The sequence below is a fragment of the Hypanus sabinus genome, chromosome 10 (genome assembly GCF_030144855.1).
Source record: "Hypanus sabinus isolate sHypSab1 chromosome 10, sHypSab1.hap1, whole genome shotgun sequence".
NCBI lineage: Eukaryota > Metazoa > Chordata > Chondrichthyes > Myliobatiformes > Dasyatidae > Hypanus > Hypanus sabinus.
Genome location: NC_082715.1, coordinates 45,246,160 through 45,259,146, shown reverse-complemented (window position 1 = coordinate 45,259,146; position 12,987 = coordinate 45,246,160). Strand labels below are relative to the sequence as shown.

Genomic DNA, 12,987 nt, shown 5'->3' with positions numbered 1-12,987 from the left:
TACTGCAGAACAAAGTATTCAAGATTTGGTCTCATCACAACCCTAATTAATTGGGGGGTGGGGGAATAGAAACACCTTTACTCTTTAACTCAAATCCTTCTGCTATGAAAACTAACATCAATTTGCTTTTCTAATTGCTTTAAAATAGCCTCTTTAAATGTTGTCCTTAGGATTTCCATTCCATGCTCCCAACACAAGAAGAATCTAGGTAATTTAGCAAATAATATTGATGGAAATAGGCAGAATTTCAAATGATCAATATTAGATTTTACGGTTTTGAACTTATATTATTTACATTTAAACCTCCCCATACCTACATTAAGATTGCAGTCCAACTCTACATTATTAGTGTAGAGTCCTGAGTACTTACCCATTTCAATTACTATAAAACAGAAGTAGACTTCTTGAGCACCTTTAAGCAAGGTAACTGCAGGGTGATGCCTGATCTCCACTTACATCAAATCATCAGCCTCAATAATTAGGAATCAGATGTATTCCTCATAAACTGAAGTGTAAGTGAAAGTATAAGTGAAGTATTGACACTTCTAATTTGTCTCTTCATGTGCTACTTCTTCCTGAAGCCAAAAAGGCAGGCTTAACCCATGTTCTGCTTCTTCATATGGTAAAATTCTTGCTTCGGCACTTTCATGTCCAAGATGAGAAGTGGAATTTTAAGTATTTACCTGCAGTAATCCAAGTTTAAATCAAATTGTTTGCAGTTTCCTTCCTTGAACAGCTGCTGCAAATCATAGTGAAATCCTGCAGATATTTACTTTGTTTTGCTTCAGAATACTGGACCAAAAAATTGACGGTACTTCCCCCCACCACCACCACCACCACCAATAGATGTTGCCTGGCGTGCTGAGCATTGTGTTGCTCTCATTTTCAGTATCTGCAGATTTTCTCTTGCTTGCGATTTTCAAAAATAGCTTTTTGTGTAACAAAGCACATTGCCTACAATTGTTTTGCAGTAGAACAACAAATGTGGCAATCAACTTTACATCCAGAAATGTTTGCAGTTTCTGGGCAGGTTTGTAGTAACAATCATTTAAGAATGTTATCTTTATTCTGGTTTTAAATTTTATTCTACCATTACAGCGTGACATAATAACCCGTTGCCTTCCTTCTAAGCGTAATTAGATTTATTATGCCTTTTCTAGTACTATCCTTGAATTAATCTGTATTCCAAGGAATCAAGATTTTCTTTTGATTTTTAAGAGCACCATTTCAAATGTTACGTTGAATTTGCTTCCTCACAATGACAGAAACTTGAGTTTTGTAGCAAATTGTAAAGAAATTACCATGCGACATAATACTCTCTCTATTGAAACTATTTGTATGCATGGTCTTTTGTCCAATGGTTCAGGAACGGCATAAATTACTATTTCTATTTTGTGACAGAGGAAAATGAAATACCATCTTTCACATAAGTTACAACCGTATCAGGCAAATTGAAGTGTTGTGCGCGCTAATTATGAACAATGCAATGCGGTGACATAACACAACATATTAGATGGAACACTGTGTTAAAAAAGCCCATAATTAAGGGTTTCAATTTGTTGTTTTTAACATTGGCAGTATACAAGGAAAAAATCAAGAGCCAATGATTGGGAAAGGGGGAAAGGGCGAAAGGGCGATGGTAAAAGGAGGAAATTATGTTAAAGGTATAACAGATTCAATCTCTCAACTTCCGGTTTGGCTAAAAAGTTACTATAAACAACATCAGGGCATATATTCCGAGGGCAAGATAGGGTGTTATTTACTAGGGTCAATGGTTGTGGTCCTTAGACGTGCCTATGGATACAAATTACTCTAGTGGACAATTGGGACTCTTCAATGAAACCCTCTCTCTCTCTCAAGGGTATCTTCACGCTTCGCACCAACCGAGGTAGTGAGTCCTTCCTTCAGAAACGCCCGTGCAACTATTCGAATGTACAATCTCCCGGTGATGCCTTAGCAAATAAGGAATTTAATCTTGTTCAAAAAGTTTATCCAAATTTTATGTCGTGCGGTAGAGTTAAATTCCCATTTTAGTATGAACTGGCAATCATATTTGGATACTTATTTAAATACACCAATGAATTCGTGCACGAGAATTAGAAATGCCAGGGTTAGGGATAACCGCAGTGCCAACCAGGCCGATTACCGCACCGTGAGCAGTGTTCGCTGTCAACATGGAAGCAGAGGGGAATAAAAACTAACCACGCCCATTCCCTCACAAAAGATAACCGAATTCCGACTGTCCTTAACTCACCACGTTTCACAAAAAAACTCTAGCATTTTTTTGTGCACTTAACGAAACATACTGTGTTTGCAATACCAGAGTCGCCTGCCTTCTCCCGTTAGTGCATCCCAGCATTGAATTTTGGACAGGCGCGCAGACTCAAAGGACACTCGACTACTAATTTTTAAAATAACTTTAGGATTATGCAATAATTATGAAATAAAAACAAACCAATAGGTCAGTTTTGATTACATTTAATACTTTGCGTGAAAACGAATTTTTACACAGCTTATACTTCGGTATACAATTCTGTAAACAAATGCACGTCTCGGCCTCATTGCGAAGCGTCGCCATTTTTTGAGTTTAACACTGAGTCAGTGAAGGCCCACCTCAGTACCACTTCAGATAGAGTAAAAATATCGATGGAACTTGAGAAGTCCTCTTTTTACCAGTACAGATGTTCAGAGCAAAATAAAAGGTTGTAAATATCCTCCCATTTTCTCTTGTGTATATAGTGAGAATCCCAAAGTTTATCGTCAGTGCCACCACAAGGGTGTTCTGTTTTGGAGGTCGCGCCAAACTACTGCGATCGCCCACTTCTGGCAGATGGCACAACCGGACAGTCATCGTGAGTAGGCTAGATGTAGGTAGGTGAGGAGAGTACCACCGTGCCCTTTCCAATACACCGTGTCCCTTTGCCGGCCAGCACCCCATTCACACACCAAGATGTCGCTTAAAGCGAACCGGACAAAACAACGGAAAAGGAATCGGCGGAGGAACCCACCACAAACCCTTCTCGTCGCTTCTCACAGGAGAAGAATAACATAAACGTCCCTCTCTATTTATAAACACACATATATATACACACACATTAAAGCATTGTTTTACAACATTGGCATATTGTAAGGCAGTCCGTCTGCTGCATCCCGAGTGGGATGCTATACAACCCGTGGCTCTACAGGACAGTGCCGCCTGCAATCGGTGTGAATAACTCATCTTCAGCCCACTTAAAATAAACTCAAAAAAATCTGCATCTCTCTCACGGTGGTCGATCGGCTGTCAGAACAAAAAAAACATTTCCCCCACCCCTTCTTTAGTGATGTCCCGTATTTTCTTCCTAGAAACTGTCCGCATTTTCTTACTGCCCAAGAGTTAAGTCCCCTCTCGGGAAGAGTTCAGCTTGCAGAGTAATGCCGGCTGGCCGCAGTGGTCGGGGAAGCATCATAGGACGGTGCAACAGTGGGCACAGCCTCTGCTAGGCCGGGCTCGCTTCTGCAACGCTGCCCGCGTCGCGGTCTCGAACACCTCCCGTACTCCTTCCTTGGTCTTGGCCGAGCATTCCAAGTAGTCGTAAGCTCCGATACGCACAGCCATGGCGCGGCCATCCTCCGTGCGTACTGGCTCCTGTTTCATACGGGCCAGCTCGTTCCGAACGTTCTCGTCGTTCCGCAGGTCTTTCTTGTTGGCCACCAGGATGATGGGCACATTGGGGCAGAAGTGCTTCACCTCCGGCACCCACTTCTCGGGGATGTTCTCCAGCGAGTCGGGACTGTCCACCGAGAAGCACATCAGGATCACGTCAGTGTCCGGGTAGGACAGGGGTCGCAGACGATCGTAGTCCTCCTGGCCTGCCGTGTCCCACAGCGCCAGTTCCACCTGCTTGCCGTCCACCTCGATGTCGGCTACGTAGTTCTCGAACACCGTGGGGACATAAACCTCGGGAAACTCATCTTTGCTGAACACAATCAGGAGGCATGTCTTCCCGCAGGCACCGTCACCCACCACCACAAGCTTCTTCCTAATTGCAGCCATGACTCCTCGTTTGTTTTCCTTCCTATTTTTCGTTCTTAGACTCTTTTTTTATCTTAAAACTATTTTTTATGAATTGTTGTGCCAATGCAAAGAGTCTAGAAATCCGAGCAGCAACACAAGCTAAACGGATCTACTCTGTATCCCTCTCCCAGTAACGCACAACCAAGCAATGCGTGCATCGCAGCCGCCTCTTTCACCTTTTAAAGGGCCGGCGCTATCTCCTAAATATAGCCGTCCAATGGCAGGCTACTGGTTGAGCTCATCGGCTCTCTCCGCCTCTCCTTGATTGGAGCCGCGCTGCTGGGAAGTCAAGAGGTTAGTCAGCTCCCAGACTACGAGAGACAGGAAGGAAAACTCGGTTGAAGTACCCTCCCCCACATTAGGTTTTAAAAAAAAGTTTTGAAAAGGAATAATAATTTGACATTCAAATCGGCTGTTAGTAAAAAAAGAAACACGATTTCTGAAATGCCTGCATATTTGCTCCGTTCCGAGTTTTTGAATAAAGCAACCGGCATTTGGGAAGAGACACAATGAGCTCAGAACTCGTTTTGGGAAGCAATAAATCACGCCCAGGGCTCTCTGTACTTTAAAGTGACAAATATTGTACAGAACAGTTAGTATTTTAGAACCAATAAACTTGTCTTCCCTTTAGATGAGTCACTGGGAATGTCGGATTTTAAATAGAAGTGCAGCAACTTTTCTTTCAACGCTGTATAACTGAATTCAATAGGTTCTAAATTAACCACTTGCCTGCATTTGTCTGTACCAATCTATGAATGTCCTGCTATAATCATTATGTGTTGGTGATTGATGTCCATTGTCAGTTGTGAGCCCGTAATTTTTATTTTTAGTGCTGTATTAAAATAATATACCAATATAAGCGCTCACTCGGATGAATTTAACAAATCTGTAAAATCCCACATGGTCCAACAGTCCTATATACTGTCTAAAACTGAACCAAAATGTTTCCATCCTTGGTTTCATATTTGACCCTGTGATAGAATTTTAGCCATGGCATAATTAAAACCAGCTTTTAATTGCTGTCTCAGCTGACAGACCATCCCAAATGATCTTCTGAAATATTCAAACAAGCCATTATTAGCTGCAATCATAATAATCCAGAGCTTTTCATGCCTGTTTCCTTTGTCCCATGGAAAGCTAACAGAGAGCAGGTGCCAGAAATCTTAAGTAAAAACAAGAAATGGAAGAAAAATCCAAAGGTCAGATAGGATCAGCGGAGAGGAAAACCATGTTAATATTTTTGATAGACTTTCTAAAGGATATCCCAAACTCTGTTGTCCCTATCATTCAGCGAGTACCCCTCACTTGTACATTGGGTTCAAGTGAAAGAATTGAAATCCTGGCTTGTTAATTAGCATGGCTTTCCTTTCCAGCCCTGAGGGTCTCAGCCTGAAATGTCAACTCTTTATTCCTTTCCATAAATGCTGCCTGACCTGTCCAGTTCCTCCAGCATTTTGTTTGTGTTTTACCCTGGATTTCCAGCATCTGCAGAATCTCTTGTCTTTCTCTTGGCTTTCAAGTTCTTCTGCAGGATTGCTCTTCTTTGATCCCTATAACCTCTAGCATTCCTAATTCCTTCAGTTCCAATTAAATGACATGAACTTGAAACACTAAATCTGATTTTGCCTGACATATTATTTCCAATATTTTCCATTTTATTTCCAGTTCTTGACTTTTAATCATACCCAGTTTAGTTGCTCCAGCATTGGCAGCAATGCCTTAATTCTGGAATTTCCTCATCACTTAACCTCTTCTCAGGTTTCCAGCCAGGTATAACTGACCCAGGCATCATCCCTGATGAAGATGGCAGAGTTTGTCATCGAAATGTCAGTTATAATTGATACCTGTACCTGGACAGAAGCATGAGAAGAGTTTATTCGTCATATACACACCAGATCCTTTTCCCTCATCGTTCGTCCAGCTCCACCTCTCTTTTCTGATATGACCATTCCTAAAACCAGATTTTAGGTCATCTCCCCTTATGTGACTGAGCTTTAAATGCTAATGATTATGAAGTACTTTGAGATATTTTAATGCAGTAAAGATGTTATATGAATTGTTATGTTATTGCTTTGTAATCAATGTAAGATAATAATGATTACCCTCTGTTATTATTTGAAGTCTATTTAAATAGATTTAATTAAAAAGTTGAGAAATATGAATTATTTTCCACTCTATATCAGTTCCCCATCCAAATGACATGAAATTTTAGTGACTGAACAAAATGTTGACATTTAAGGAAGTTTTCTAAAACCATTTTATTGGCAAGCCTGTTCATAAAATAGCAGATTGACATTTAGATTGGCAGAGCAAATGGATGCAAATTTATAATAGAACAAAATTTTTATAAAACATACATAATGTGAGAACCAAAAGCAAAATTCTATGGAAAAGAAACATCTACATCAGCAAGATTTAAAAAATTATTTTTCGTAACTATAAAAGGTAAAATAATATAGTTTGCTTATTATACTATGCAACCTAAATGCATGGTCTCTGGAACATGAGCCAGTGGATGTGATAGTGCACCGCATCATATAAACATGTGTTTAAGTCACTTGATACAGTGACATGAGTTTGCTATCCAGACTGTTACCAGGGACACACACCAAGACAAACATCGAGTGCTGTTGGAAGATCATCAGCTTGGTGAAAGATGCACTTTGGTCAGGCTGAATCTTACTGGTCTTCCAGTACAAGATGTCCATCAGGAAATGCTGCCAACTGACACATTACAGACTGCAAAAGTACGTCAGAATCAGAATTGGGTTTATTATTACTGGTATATGTCATAAAATCTCTTGTATTGCAGAGACAGCACAGAGAAAGGTATAAAAATTACTCAGTGTTCCAATGTACATAAATATTGCAAAAGGGGAACAGTGAGCTACTGTTTATAAATCTTATGACAGAGAGGAAGAGATTGTTCCTAAAAGATTGAGTGTGGTTTTTCAGGCTCCTGTGCCTCGTCCCCAATGTTAATAACAAGAAAAGTGCATATCTCAAGTGGTGAGGGTCTTTAATGATGAATTCTGCCTTTGTGAGGCGCTGGCATTTGAAGATGTCCTTGATGGCAGAGAAGGTTTTGCCTCTGATGGAGCTGCCTGCGTCTACAACCCTCTGCAGCTTCTCTGGATCTTGTGCAATGGAACATCCATACCAGAAAATGAAGTAATTAAGGGATGCAGTGAAGCTTGGTGCAGACAACACAAAGGCTTTGTAGAGAAAAACTGTAGTGTAAGGTCCTTCCGCCACTAAAAGTTGAGGGTCTAAGTCCCATATAGCAGCCCCTCAGACACTTTAAATCTGTGTCATGAAAGAGGCTACCCGAATGGTAAAGGAGCTCTCTACAGAGAATGTGCTAACACTGCAAATGCATAGAACCAATAACTCTTCAACTATAAAGACTGAGCAACACTAGGAATGTAAAAGAAACTCATGTACTGCTTTTGTATTTCTTGTATATATTTTATGAATAAAATTTAGTTGTGAAATTTTAAAAAGTATGCAGCAACTTACTATTAGGATTGAGTTTGTATCATTGTGCATTACAGGCGCTAGTGTAAATCAAAGTCTTGTGAGATTGTTGGTTTGGATTATGCAATACTTTCACTCAATCAAGAGAGAATTGGCCAATATCTGTAGTCTTCCAGCTGTCCGTATAAACACATGACATTGAATTTTTCACATGAAAGACCCATGATTTCCCACGGTGTGCACTCTTATTGTGAGCACTAATTTTGTGACAACGAAAACCAGTTGTATTCTTCCTAACCTCGCAACAAATACATTTGGGGTTCTTCAACCAAATTTGAAGCTGGATATGAGCGCCACCTACAGATTCAAAATAGTATTAATTAAACTTTGGGTTTGTAAGGGAGCATCACCAGTATCGTCAGGCTGGGATGGGCAATCAAGGGCTGAAAAATAGAATGGATAGCTACTATAGAGTTATCATTCACTGTGAAACATGCTTGACTTCCATAATTTTTTAAATTGATCTATTAAATTCCATACATATGAAAATCAATGGCAGTGATTTCTAACTTACAGCCTATCTGTAAATCCCTGATTTTCTTATTGGTTAACTTTGAAGCGTGTTTAATTAATTGATTATTGGTTGATTGGGATCTGGTATGTTCTTGGTCTGGTTTAAAGCAAGATCACTTAATTAGGAATATACTCTGAAAGTAATTTCAATAATAAAAGCATTCCCCAATGCCTTCCGAATCATTACAAGGGACTTCAATCGGGCTAGTTTGAAGAAATCTCTGACAAGCTACCACCAACATCACTTGTGTAACCAGAGGAGCCAACACACCAGACCACTGTTACATCAGCATCAAGAATACTTACCATGCCATCCTGTGCCGGCACTTTGTCAGGTCCAATCACTTGGCTGTATATCTACTCCCAGAATATAGGCAGACACTGAGCACCAGTGATGAGAACAGCAAAGATATGGTCACGGGAAGTGGAGTATTTCCAAGACTGTCTTGAATCACTAGATGATGATACTCAGGCTCCAAAGGTAGTCATAGCCGGAGGGTGGTAGTGGGGACGAGCTCCCACTGCTAAACATATGCTCTTCATGGTGTGCGTCTCAAACAGCCTCTGACAACCAAGTCCAACTCCTGGCCTTCACGTGTGGCATAGTTCTTATGCCCGGCGGAGCTGTTCTCACTGACAGGAGAAGGGGCAAAGGTGCACCACTGGCACCTTAAAACCAGTTGCCCTGGGCAATGGGGCTCATTAACCATGGATGGTAGCTCATCTAGGAGAGGGAAAACTCTGATTTCAAACCTCCGCTGCCTTGCAGCTATACCCGCTCACAGGAAAGGCTTTGGAAGTAAACCCCGGGGAAAAGTCCGGAGTCGGAGTCCCGAAGGCGGCTGACTGCTGTACCCAGCGCCGGCACGGCAACTCCTGTGATGCTGCTGGCATCGAACTGTATCGACCTTTGTCGTTCATTTGGACTGTCATCAGCATGGGGGGGGGGGGGTCCCACTGCATGGGCAACAGACAGATCTCCATATCATATGCCCTGGCTTGCGCCCTGGAGAGGCCACTCTCAGTGACTACCAGAGGCGCAGTACTCATTCAGGGATTCATCTTCGGATCTGAATGACTATGCCATGGCTATCACTGACAGCATGGATGAACATGTGCCTTTGAGAATATATCGAGTTTTCCCAAACCAGAATCCTTGGATGAACGAGGAGATTCACAGCCTGCTGAGCACTAGATCCACCGCATTTAGGACCTCCAAGCCACAACTCTACAACAAGTCCAGGTATGACGTACAGAAAACCATCATGAGATTGAAAAGGGAATTCTGCATGAAGCTAGAGCCACAATTGCATGCATGACAGCCATGGTAGGGTTTGGATAGCAATGCTTCCTATAAGGCAAAACCTTACAACATAAATAGCAGTGATGCTTCACTCCCCAATGAGTTCAATGCCTGTTATACACACCCTGAAAGAAGAAATAACACTATACCTATGCAAATCCCCACAGCATCTGACAACCCAGAAGCCAACGTCAGAACATTGAAGATAAACCCTCATAAATTTTCAGACTTCGATGATACTGAAAAGTTGTGTTGACCAACTGACTAGAGTTGTTCAAGAACAACTTCAGCCCCTCACTGCTTCAGTTGGAGGTTCCCACCTGCTTCACGGGAGCATCAATCTCACTGGTGCCCAAGAAGAGCTGGGTAAGCTGTCTCAATGAAAATTACCCAGTAGCACTTACATCTACTGTGATGAAGTGCTTTGAGAGGTTGGTCTTGGTTAGAACTAACTCCTGCCTAAGCAAGTACCTGGACCAGCTGCAATTTGCCTACCGCCACAAAAAATGTACAGTGGATTAACTCAAAATTAGAGCACATAGTCATCAGCAAAACATACATCAGGCTGCTGTTTATTAATTTCAGCTTGATGTTCAATGCCATCTCCCCTTACTAACAATCAACAAGCTTTAAAACTTAGACCTCTATTACTCCCCCTGCAAATGGATCCTCAGCTTCCTCATTGGGAGACCACAGTCACGTAATAATGTCACCTTGTCATGGTGGAGAAGTTTGTGTTTCCCTAACATCTCAAGAGTGATGCCCTCTGAAGTTTAGCTCCCATTCAGTCACTCATGGCGGTAATGTCAAGGGGGAGGAGGTTCCAGACAAAAAGTGATCCAACCAAGACTTCAACAATGGAGCTAGCGGAGGATGATAACACATCACAATGGCAGTAAGGTGGAAGAAGGCTGCAGCAGTGGAGGGTCCCCAGATGTCTTGCATTGCATGCCATTGAACCTACCCTGATCCGTCAAGAACTTTGTGATGTCTGCTTGTGCATCAGACTCCCCACGTTAAACAAAGCACACAGAGCTGTTCTCCATTAAGAGAATCCATCCTAATGACAACCTTTTCGGAGAATATCATACCCGAATCGAGTGATCACACCGCTACTACTACTACTGTAGATGCCTGAAGACCCATACTCAATGCATTAGGAACAGCTTCTTTCCATCCGCCACTTTTGTACTATAATTATAAGTTATAGTAATATTTATATCTTGCACTGTACTGCTGCTGCAAAACAACAGATTTCACAATATGTCAGTGATAATCATTCTGATTCTGATTTGTTTCACATCCTTTAGAGTGATTTCATGCCACTCATCACTAGTTACAATTTTTCACAATAGCTTTGAGGTAATTTTAAATGATAATTTGAAATGATTTGCAACATTAAATTTAGAGCTTTTTTCCAATGACCATGAATGGGCCACATTAAATACTAGGTTCAGCACTTAAGAGCAAAAAAGGCATATTTTTCCCTGTTCTTTTTTCTCGCTAATGAGTAGAGAGTTTGCATCACAGAGTCAGGTTGGGCTGGGATTAAGGTTCCATAATAAAGCTAACATTTGAAATTTGTCTGGTTTGTCCTGGAATTCTAGAGTAACTCCGGTGAAAATCAGGTCTGAAAAATTTGCTTCAGATTTGGCAATAACAATTAATTTCAAATGTGGTTAAGATAGGAATAGTTAAGGAAATACTAGTTTTTTTTAAAGTCAGAAGGAATATAGCTAGTGGTTCTGAAAATATAACCTATGTGATTTGAGCATGAAATTTTGCAAATCTACATATTTGCATTTTTGTTTGCCTTTGTAAAACACTAATCTTATTCACATCACCTTTGAGCAAACTTAATGAACATTTTACTGTTGTAATTAATATTTATTTTCTTGCCAGAATTGTATTAAAGTATTAAACTTATGTTTATTTAAAAATACAGTCTGCTCCAGCTGCTGGAATTCATTAGAATTCATTTGAATTCTACAAATGAAATTAACTCCCAAACCTGATAATACTAGTGATAAAGACAGTGACATGGTGGAAGAAGCAATAGGTGGATAACTATGCCCCAGTATGTGTTCAGGAATTGCCTTAAATTGGCCCAGTTGTGAGATATCGGTAGCTGAAGTTATAAATGTAACATTTTCAAAGGCAATACTGATAATTTTGTTTATAATACACAGAGCAAATCAAATTTTGCTTTTTATCATTGTGAAAGAGTCCTAGATAATAACATTTACTAAGTTTTATGATGCTGGTGTATCTTGTCCACTCTCTCTCCTCATGACAACTGGCCGGCTGAATTTTCCTACTGTCCTCTATTCCATCGAGATCAAGGATTTCCGACCCTTTTTAAACCATAGATTGCTACCATTAAGCAAGGGGTCTGTGGACTGCAGGTTGGGAAACTCTAATCTAAATAATGCCAATTTCTGCAATTTTTTTTTGACCAACTTATCTAAGTTTGCTTCTGTTGGCGCAACTTGCAGCAGCAGCTGCAAATGCAGAGTGTTGCGCTCCACTGAGCATGTGCATAATTTGAAGCGAATCAATGGAAAGTAAATCAATATTCCACTCAACATGAACAAACCAACAAACAAGTATTCAATCTGAGGATTTTCAATGAGCGGCGCCATCACCAGGCAGATCGAAACAATTAGCATGAACACTGGAATAGCCATTGGCACCTTTAAATAGAGAAAGAAAGTTTCAAATGAAAGCAAATGTACTGTAAATATTAGTTAAAAAAAGATACTTCATGGTGATTCTAGAGCTCTGAACAAATAGATCTCAGTATTGAAAATGATTTCAATATATTCTTCTGCCATAACTCTGTCACTGACTAGGAATTCGTTGTAGCTTCTTTAACTTTTTGTTGTAGAAGTAGCAACAACTTGAAAAACTCAGTTATAACACCGTCCATTGATGTAGATGCCCATTTCGTTTCTCAATAATGGCTGGCAAATGATGCAAAAGAGACAACCATAATCGGGGCCAAGAAACTAAAGCACACCAAGAAAAGCCAACTGAGCAGAATCATGACCTAAAATCATGACTATAGTTTGAAGATATCAAACTATATCTAGATATATCAAATATATCTATATTTAGGTTGGGTCACTAAAATATTATGTGAAACTATGGGAGACAATAATCATATGAACACAAGTTCCATTTAAATGCCTCTTTGTGGACTATGCCACAGTTGATTCAGGACCCTAATCCTCTGAAGCTTTCTGCTTAATTTTTTCCAATTTTCCAAACAGCTTCCTTAGCACATATCTGTCCATTCTTACAATTGATTCTCAAATCTGTTGTGCTTAGAGTTCAGTTTAAATTGTAAATTGCTGTCACACAAGTAGCTGACTCAACATTGAGTAGTTAAAATTAGTTATTTCTGATTTTCAGATAATTTGGAATACTCCAGACCTTGGTGTGTGATTGCTACAAAGTATTTATTTCTATAAACAACCATATATATTCAAATAACTATGTGCAGATAATTTACATTTCACTCCCCTTCCAAGCATTTCCAAGCTATGCATCTTCCTCAGCAGAGAGGATAATATTT

At 40.3% G+C, this 12,987-nt stretch overlaps 1 protein-coding gene and 1 pseudogene across 1 annotated transcript; both read right to left on the bottom strand.

Moving 5' to 3' along the window:
• Nucleotides 1-2,462: 2,462 nt before the first annotated feature.
• On the bottom strand, nucleotides 2,463-4,219 carry LOC132400636 (rho-related GTP-binding protein RhoB). Its single transcript, XM_059981805.1, has one exon. It carries the CDS (start codon nucleotides 4,034-4,036, stop codon nucleotides 3,446-3,448), a length of 591 nt encoding a protein of 196 aa, XP_059837788.1. The 5' UTR covers nucleotides 4,037-4,219; the 3' UTR covers nucleotides 2,463-3,445.
• A 5,370-nt stretch (nucleotides 4,220-9,589) lies between these two features.
• Nucleotides 9,590-12,987, bottom strand: part of LOC132400630 (b(0,+)-type amino acid transporter 1-like) — a 29,447-nt pseudogene continuing 26,049 nt past the window's right edge.